The sequence below is a fragment of the Microcaecilia unicolor genome, unplaced genomic scaffold (genome assembly GCF_901765095.1).
Source record: "Microcaecilia unicolor unplaced genomic scaffold, aMicUni1.1, whole genome shotgun sequence".
Classification (NCBI taxonomy): domain Eukaryota; kingdom Metazoa; phylum Chordata; class Amphibia; order Gymnophiona; family Siphonopidae; genus Microcaecilia; species Microcaecilia unicolor.
Window position 1 is genome coordinate 762964 of NW_021963679.1, and position 10116 is coordinate 773079.

General features: G+C 43.7%; 1 protein-coding gene across 1 annotated transcript in view; it reads right to left on the minus strand.

Moving 5' to 3' along the window:
* Positions 1-8252, minus strand: part of LOC115459561 (nucleoside diphosphate kinase 7-like) — a 542835-nt gene extending 534583 nt beyond the window's left edge. The window contains exon 1 of the mRNA XM_030189374.1: positions 8014-8252. Within this exon, the coding sequence (XP_030045234.1) occupies positions 8014-8016 (3 nt within the window). The 5' untranslated portion in view covers positions 8017-8252. The remainder of the gene's footprint in view (positions 1-8013) is intronic.
* Positions 8253-10116: the final 1864 nt, after the last annotated feature.

The window sequence follows — 10116 nt, forward strand, 5'->3', positions numbered from 1 at the left end:
CAGGACACCAACCAGGCACCCTAGGGGGCACTGCAGTGGACTTCACAAATTGCTCCCAGGTGCATAACTCCCTTACCTTGTGTGCTGAGCCCCCCAAAACCCACTCCCCACAACTGTACACCACTACCATAGCCCTTAAAGGGTAACAGGGGGCACCTAAATGTGGGTACAGTGGGTTTCGCGTGGGTTTTGGAGGGTTCCCATTTATCACCACAAGTGTAACAGGTAGGGGGGATGGGCCTGGGTCCGTCTGCCTGAAGTGCACTGCAGGACCCACTAAAAACTGCTCCAGGGACCTGCATAGTGCTGTGATGGAGCTGGGTATTAACTGTCAAACGAAAAAAAGGAAGTCCAAATCTCCCGCAAAACCAGAACAAACCACAAAAAAAAGCTTGTAAACAGATGAACACATTGCTGACATGGCCAAGTTTCACTAGCTTCTTCAGGGAAGCGATCTATTTAGTTGAACAGCATACTTCCTTATCCGTCTTTAAGACAATTGATGAGAAGTAATGATCTGCATTTTGAAATGCTGTTCGGGGGGGGGGGGGGGGTCCTAAAAATATTTTTCTATATTTTGAGAAGAAAAAGTTCTTTTGACGGGTTTGCTACTGAGATATAAGTATAACGAATTAAGATTTGTATGTTGCTGGGATTTTTTGCTCTACTGATGTATGCAATTTTCAGGACATAGACCGTAGAAGTCTGATCAGCATTGGCTTAATTTTCAACTACTGGAGTTGCCGCCAAAGCCTACTCCAGATCTATCTAGCCATAATCGAGACACAGACTGTCGAAGTCTGCCCAACACTAGCCTTAATTCCCAACTACTGGATTTGTTGCTGTTCAGTCAACCCCCTCCCCGTGACCTCAATTAATGTTCTCCAGTGCTACTGAATACCTTTATATGGAAAAGGTTTGTTTGTATATTAATACCTTTCAAATACTTTAACATATGTATCATATCACCCCTATCCATCCTTTCTTCCAGGGTATACATATTCGGATCCCTAAGTCTCTTCTCATAGGTCTTTTGGCAAAAAGATCATTATCATGTTTGTCGCTTCTTGCTGAACTGCTTTAAGCCTCTAAAACCGAACACAATACTCCAAGTACGTACACCCTAAAGGAGAGAAGGGGCAGGGGAGATATGACAAAAAACATTTGAAGGATATTAATAGACAAGACATGAACTAGTGGCCGTCCAAAACTGAAACTGTCGCCGAAACTGCAACTTAAACTCACCGCTTGGTTTCAGCCAAGGCTGAAATCGAAACCTCAAGTTTGTTAGGGTGAATGTGAACCAGAGAGGGCTACTGGGGATTGTCAGAGTTTGTGGTCTACACCCCTCTGCTAAACCTACAGGGGTCAATATTCAAAGCAATTTAAGCAGGCAAAAGCCTCTTCTGCCTGCTTAAATCACCTGTCGCCACCCAACTGCCCATATTCAGAGTACTACTGAATATCGCCTCTGACCAGCCCCCAAAAATATGGGCCGGTCAAGGGTCGGTGCTGAGGAGGAACCAGGGCTTATGCGGGATCCGGCAATATTCAGCTGAGGCCCGCATAAGTGGATGAATTTGGAACCAGGACCCGCATAAAAAATAAGAAAATAAAGTTTTGTCCCCGTCCTGCCGATGTTCGGCCCTGTGCGGTCTCTCCCAACAATGCCAACACCAACACTCCCCCCCCCCCCGGCAGCAACCACATCCCACCCTCACCTCCGTTCAGGATAGGACCCCCCGGGCCAACCTGACCTCCCCGGTGGTCCAGCAGGGTGTTGGGAGCAGGATCAAATCCCCCTTGGTCCTGCCCCTAGTGGCAGCTTCTTCAAAATGGCTGCCACGACCTCGGCAAGGCTGCCGGGAGAGGTCATGGAAGCCTTTTTGAAGAAGCTGACACTAGGGGTAGGAGAAAGGGGAGTTTGTTCCTGCTCCCGACCGCTCCCGACACCCCACTGGACCACTAGGGAGCTCAGGTAGGCATGGGGGAGGGGTCCTATCCTGACCGGGAAGTGGGGGATGGGTGAGATGGGGGATACTGCCCGGTGGGGGGCAATTTGCTTTTTTATGCAAGTCCCGGCCCGATATTCAGCCGGGGAGCCCATGTAACTTTCTTATGTGGGCCTGGCAGAATATCGGCCAAGCCCGCATAAGCTCTAGCAGCCTGCCCCGTCCAAATTTATTCCTAGATATTCAGTGCTGGTGACCGCACAAGGCCCAGCATTACATAAGTACATAAGTAATGCCATACTGGGAAAAGACCAAGGGTCCATCGAGCCCAGCATCTTGTCCACGACAGCGGCCAATCCAGGCCAAGGGCACCTGGCAAGCTTCCCAAACGTACAAACATTCTATACATGTTATTCCTGTGATTTTGGATTTTGAATATCAGGAGATAAATTAGCCGGCAACAATCAGCATTTAAAAGAAACCCTGACCACCGCCGGCTGAATACCAGGGGGACAGTATAATAATTTAAATAATGAAAGACAGTATTTTACCTCCAAGCAAAATAGCCTGAATATAATAAATGCAAACTACTTTGGTTGAACAACAGAAACGCAGTATATCAAATCTATGATCCTTTATATGGACCACAACTAATGAAAACTGAAACTAAAAACCATAGTGCTTTTATAGTGGCTGACTTTGCATCATGAGTGCCTACTGACATCATAACTCCAAAGAAGCTAATTCCTAAGGAGTTTATCATACCAAATTTACAGACTTAAACTCCTGCTAAAATTTTATATCAAAAGCATTTATTTGGAGAATTCCATTTACCATATAAACTATTGTGCAAGATAACTACATTACTTGCAATCGCAGTGCAAATAAAAAAAATATATAAAGAGTAGTGTGTCTCCCCCTCCGCCCCCCGACCTACCTTATATTTCCTGGTGGTCTAGTGATGTAGTCAGGGCAGGAGTGATGACTCAGTTGTGATGCGCATTTTGAGAGCTGAGCTGGAATGGGCATGTGTAATTGGGAATTGCGACTGCTCCAACTCCTGCCCTAGACCATCAAGCATTATAAACTAGGCCCAGGGTGTAGGGATCAAGACATGAAGCTACAAGAAGACTGACTAAAGCAATATCAGGAAACTTTTTAACAGAGAGGATGGTAGAAACAAAAAAGTGATAGAAAATTTTAAAGAATCCCCCCCCCCCCCCCCCCAAAAAAAAAGGATAGAAACTGAACACTCTATCTCAGTACAGCAGTGAACTAACTTTTCAAATCTTAGGCATAGAGGTAAACTACACATAAACCACATGAAATTCAACTAGCATCAGAAGGTGACTATCACATTACTTAACACAAACTGATGAAAGGCCACATCCTAATTTCTCTTTCATTTTCATCTTTTCCAAAAGGAAGCAATAAGCAAATAAAATTTACATAGAAACATAGAATCAGAAAGTTGGTGGGGGCGTGCCAAGATGGCGGATTGACTGGAGGATGCTCTGCAAGCTCCTGAACCCTTCCCTGGTGAAATAACTTTTCCTTCTTACGAAAAAAAAAATTTGTTGACAGCTAATATGCTGCACACCAAGAGGAAGGGAGCGGTTAAGAGTGTACCGGCGGCAAGCTCGGAGACCGCTCTGTTTCAGTTGACGCTTGACAGATTCGCCACCAGTACACCACGACAGACTGACTTGAGGCAAATTCCTGCGGTGGGAGACAAGGGTGGAACGCCTTTCTCACATGGAATCAATACAACTCTATCATCGCCGGATCTTAATCCCCCGCCCTGCTCAGCGAGTTTCAGAAGCGGGCTAGATCTCCTGGAGACGTCCGAAGATGGCGCAATAGGAAATCCTGCAGCCGGAGCCCAAACTGAAATGCAGGGAGAAATTGACAACGTTGAGCGGAAAGCTCCAGAGGCGGTAACTTTAGCCTCTGTCTGGGAAGCGATACAAACTTTGACCGTAACAGTTGCTCCAATTGTGAGTAAATTAGACTTATTAACTTCTACATTTGAGAGCTTCAAAAAGGAATCGGAAAAAACAAATACTGCTGTTCAGCATGATATCTCTAATCTAAAAGTTAAAACTGATTTGCTTATAAAAGACAAGCTTATGATACATCGTAAGATCGAACAGTTTGAAAACCACAATAGGCGTTTGAACTTACGTTTTTTGAACTTTCCAGGATCTATAGAATTGAATCCGATGGCTATGTTTAAAAAATATCTGGTTGAAATTCTTCAATACTCCCCAGAATTGATTCCCCCAGTTAGTAAAATATACTATTTACCTGAGTCAAAACGTGGGGAGAAAATGAAGGAAGTTAAGAACTTGCAAAATTTAACTGATCTTGAAAAATCTAATTTGGAAGTCTTTGAAAGAAGAACTTGTTTCGATGGTTTTTGAATAAGATCTAAACTCAATCCTGAAAATCTTTTTTTTAATTCTACTAAGGTTTTTCTTGGAGATAGAATTTGGATATATCCTGATGTGGTGAAAACCACACAGGATAGACGAAAAGCTTTCTTGACTTTGAGAGAAGAGACACGATTGTTAGGTGCTAGATTTACTCTTTCTTACCCTTGTAAATGTTTAGTAAATTACTTAGACAAAAATATGTTTTCTTTGAACTTGAGCAACTGAAAGAATTCTTAGAAATGAAAAAAGTTATCAGATAGTTTCTGAGTATTAAGAAATCTGGATTTAATTAATGTGGAAAATCAATCCAGGCCTTCTATGTTAAGATATTCTTTTTTTTTTTTATTACCACCAAACGTTACTTAATGCCCCTACCAAGTTTGATTAGGTGGTCTAAGAAAGAGTTATGTATTTCTTGTAGTTCTCTCTTAATGCTAAGAGAGACAAAATTTTATGTGTTTTTTTCCATATATGCTCTGATTTTCTTTAGCAAGATGTAATGCTTGTAATTTAATATGAAACTTTAAATAAAGAATTTAAAAAAAAAAAAAAAAGAAACATAGAATCATGATGATGGCAGATAAGAGCCAAATGGCCCATTCAGTCTGTCTGCCCTTCCTCAATAACCAAGGGATCCCACGTGCCTGTCCCACACTTTCTTAAATTCCGACATAGTCCTCATCTCGACTTCCACCAGGAGGCGAATGCACGCATCCACCACCCTTTCCGTGAAATAGTATTTTCTCAGATTCCTCCTACGCCTATTTCCTCTTAACTTCATCCTATGCCCTCTTATTCCATAGTTTTCCTTCATTTGAAAAAGGATCACGTCCTCCTGTACATTAACACCACTGAGATATTTAAACGTCTCTATCATATCACCCTCTCTCCCACCGTATTCATGTTGAGTTCCATAAACCTGTGCCTATATGTTTTATGACAGAGACAGTTTACCAATTTGGTAGTCACCCTCTGGACCGACTCCAGAGGGCGGCTGCCAAATTGGTAAATAGTACATTTCATGAAGTATTGAAAGCACGTTTTTATACGCTGTTATGAAGAGATGTTTATGTGTTTTTGCTGTTTACCGGTTTTCAGGAGCCTCGCAAGCCACAAACGCGCCCTGTGTAACAAGCTCCCAAGTACTCCTGTCATGCTCCCATCCCAGCCACTTTCATGAGCTCTCAAAGGAAATTCACTGGACAGAGCACAATTTTGGCACAACAGCCACACATAACAGCCCTACTAGTTTTATTTTTGCATTGAATCTAAACCACTATGTGTGTTTTCTACCAGCAGCAGTAAATTAAGGAAATCAGTCAAAATGTAACAAATAAATACTGTAAAAAAACAAAAAATCTGCAACAGATAACCCAGAGCTGCCAAGTTTAGTTGCAAGAGGGAGACTTTTTGGACCAGGGGCGTAGCTACGGGTGGGCCTGGCTGGGCCCAGGCCCACCCAATTTCAGCCCAGGCCCGCCCAGCGCCAGCCCCAGCACCCATTGCTGGCCACTGCTGCTTTTCCTGTTGAGCAGCAGGGCCGGCGCTACAAAAAGAAGAAGCGCTAACGGCGCTAAGGACGAAAAATGTTTAAAAAAAAAAAAAAAGCGTGGCACGGGCAGGCACTGTCTAGGCAGCCTTGAGGCATTGGCTGCTGGCTCGCAGGCTCCTCCCGTCTCCTACGTCAACAGGAAAAGCAGCAGTGGCCAGCAATGGGAGCTGGGGCTGGCTGGCGCTGGCATGCAGGGCGGGCCTCGTCGAAGAAAAGAGGGAAAACATGGAAGAATGGGGAGAAAAAGAGGGAAAACAGATGGAAAGATGGCAGAGAATGAGGGAAAACATGGAAGGATGGGGAGAAAGAGGGAAAACATGGAAGGATGGGGAGAAAGAGGGAAAAAAGATTGAAGGATGGCAGAGAATGAGGGAAAACATGGAAGGATGGCAGAGAATGAGGGAAAACATGGAAGGATGGGGAGAAAGAGGGAAAACATGGAAGGATGGGGAGAAAAGAGGGAAAACAGATGGAAGGATGGCAGAGAATGAGGGAAAACATGGAAGGATGGCAGAGAAAGAGGGAAAACATGGAAGGATGGGGAGAAAGAGGGAAAATAGATGGAAGGATGGGGAGAAAAGATAGAAAACAGATGGATGGATGGCAGAGAAAGAGGGAAAACAGATGGAAGGATAGGGAGAGAAAGAGGGAAAATGGACGGATGGGGAGAGAGACTGGATGGAAGGATGGGGAGAGAAAGGGGAGAGACTGGAAGGATGCAGAGAGAAAGGGGAGAGACTGGAAGGATGTGGAGAGAGAAGGGACACTGAACAGAAAAGGGTAGAGTGATACAGAGACACTGGTTAGAAAGAGGGAGAGAGAGACATTAGATGGAAGGATCAGGAGAGAGGGTAGATGGATGGAAGGATGGGGAGAGAAAGAGGGAAGATGCTGGATGGAAGGGTAGGGAGAAAGAGGTGACACTGGAACGAAGGATGCAGAAAGAAAGAGGGGAGACTACTGGAAGGATGGGGCGAGAGAGGGGAGACTGGAACGATGGGGAGAGAAAGAGAGCTGCTGGATGGAAAAGGAGAGTAGTGAAAGACTGGAGAATAAGAGGAAGGGGCATGGGGAGAACAAGGGTGAGAAAAAGATGAAAAGCCATAAGTAGATGAAGGAAATTAAAGAATGGATAGTAAGAATGAATTAAATCAGGGGAGAGAGAGAGGCAGAAAAATATTGAAGCAAGCAAAGAAAAAGGAGAGAGAAATGGCCAGGAAACCGTGGCATAAGAGTTAAGTGAAAACGAAGGAAAGCAGAATCTAGAGACTGGGAGCGACACAATGAGAAAAAGTAAATGGCCATACAAGAAAGGTAAAGAAAATAATTTAGGATAAAGTAATATGGTACCTGTGTTAATGAAGTTTCAGAGACCAATACTTCCTTCCTTAGGTCAGGCGAGGATACCGTAGCAGCAGTATACTGACCTGAGGCAGGAGGTTTTGGTCTCTGAAAGCTCACTGAAAAGAGTGTTAGGCTATTAAATAAATTTTCTGAAATCTGATGCACTGAAAAGCAGCACTTTACCCTGTGTGACAAATGCATCTGATTAGCGTGACTAAATTTTGCTGGGGGAGAGGGGGGTAGAGAGAAAATTTTGTGCCCACCCACTTTGGTTCAGGCCCATCCAAAATTAGCAGTCTGGCTACGCCACTGTTTTGGACAATCCTGGTTTTAAGCATAGATCCCAAAGCAATATGGTATTTGTATATCCTGATTCTACCTACTGAAATAAGCATAGACGATCCCACAAAAAGCCCAGGATGATGTCAGAAATCCAGGACTGGCCTACAATCTTCCTCGTGGAACCAGAAAGCTCTGGGTAAACCCAATGTCTCATTGACACGCATCAACAAACAAGTGTCACATTTTCAATACAGCAGACCAGTGATTTATCAACACCCCACGCCTCCCAAAAATGAAAGAACCCTGCATGCACAGTTTGACAATCCCAGAACCGAACCGATTAAAAACATTGAGGTTTGGGAGTTCTTAGTAGCCCTAACTCCCAACAAATTTCGGGGCCGTCCGGAGGGGGGGGGGGGGGGGAACCTACGCTACAGCAAGCACTTACCATATTGATCAGAGAAGACCCACCTCCACGCCAATTCTTAGTCTTCTGTTACCACTGCTGCCAGTGCCAGGCCAGCCTGAACCGCAACAAACCTCGCGCCGTTAACCCGCCGCCTCGTTTCCTAGCAACGTCTGCTACGTCTCCGCCCCTTGTTCGCGTCACCGCCGTAGGCGGTTACCTTGGTTTGACGAAGGAGGTTTAATGAATGAGTAATGAACACAGTGATTCGCTCAAGGAGGTAGCCCTGTACTCTAGCGTTTTGAGTTTCAATCTAGGCATGACATGCACATCCCGGATATTATAGCATCATAGACTAACCGTGTTTGAAGCGGAGTAGGCGGCCTAGAGGGTTGTCTTCTCGCTCCGGAAGTAAAAAACTGTCTTGAATACATGGTAAAAAGCCTGTTTTTGACCTGGAAATACAGCGATAGCGTAAGTTGTGGGAGTAGAAGAGCGAAAGTAGTTTGGTAAGAAACTCAGTGTTGTATATCCGGATGGAATTAGAAGAAAGACTTTATGGAGAGCACCTAATTTGTGAGTATGTACTCGGAAACCGTTGTGTTAACTCGGTACATTTTTTGTTCTGGGAAAGTCTCCTTCTAGGTGTTTGTCTTGGGGGCATTGTCTCCATATGAGTTAGATTTGCGCGTACCAGGCATGAACCTCACTCCTAAAACAGGGTATGTGGTGTATACTCTTAGTCAAATTTATTGCTAACGCTCGCTATAGTACTTGGCATTGTGCCAAAGAGAGCTTCCATCTGGATTTCATAAGATGTAACGTGTATATGAAACTTATCCAGCTGCGTTTGGAAGTTCTTTTTAATCAAGCCTGTGACACCCAAAACGATGAGAAATACTTCTGTATCTTTCTGCCACATTTTCTTTGTTTTGAACTGAATTTCTTGGTACTTGACCTCTCTGCACATGATTCACAAAGTAATGGCTTGGAATCTACACCTCTATAATCAAAGCTATACTGGTGTTTTTCTCTTTTACTACTATATCCAGTTTTTTGTCAGTCGGAATGGGAATGTCCCAGGTGATCATCTTAAGGTCATGATCCCAATGCTTTTTCGGTGCACTGATGTTGTAATGCCAGCATTTCCAATGAATGAGATGTGCAACCTTGTGCATTTCTGTATAAAAAATTCCACAATTAGCAGTTCACAGCCAACATAAAATGAGTAACTGTTTCCAGCACTTTTTCCTACAGAATCTACAGATGTCTGTTGCACCATTTTTTATCTGTGCTTACTGTGAATCATTTTGTTTGTAATCCGCTGTCCTGGGCTGCAACTATCAGTTGTTCGTTCTTAAGTTTCAAGCCACCTCTCCTTAACCGTTCGCATGCGTGTGTCCAGTGTTGACCCATGAATGGTTCCTGGAGTAACATTTTGTATTTCCCGCTGTACTTATGCTTTTGTCACTTGTTTCTCCCCTGCTGATCCAATTCATTGATGAGTTTTTTTTCTTTTTTTGTAAATTCTGATGCTTCCTTCCCTTTTGGTCTCGATGAATTTTCAGCCATTTCTACTCAGAATGATTGTCCAAGTTTAACCATGGAATGGGATTCTGGAAATGTTCTTTCATATTTCAGCACCTTTTGTGCATTGGGATCTGATGATGCCATTAGGTAAGCCTGGAGGCCTGTGATAGTAGCTTGATAGGTGTAGTCTATTTCCATGAGACCTATCTCTCATTCAGATTTAGAACTGTACAGTCTAGGCATACACTGTTTCTTATAGATGACCTCATGGGCGTGAGGCCAGTCTACAATACCAAAGCTATATAAGAGTGCAGGAAGTGCCAGTTGATTAATAGTCTGTACCTTATTCCATGATGTTAATGCACTCCAGTATCAGTTTTAGGGTTCCTTTTGCAAAGGTGTGCAAACATTTTTAGTGTGCGCTAAATGCTAGAGATGCCCACATATATTCCTATGGGTAACTCTAGTGTTTAGCACACCTTTCTTTAAAAAAAAAAAAAAAACCTCAGTCTTCAATAATATTCTTTAAAAAAAATTCAGTAATCTCAGCAGTTTCTGCTTGATAGTTGTACCGTCCTCCACTCCTAGGTATTTATATACACCTTCCTGTTCAAG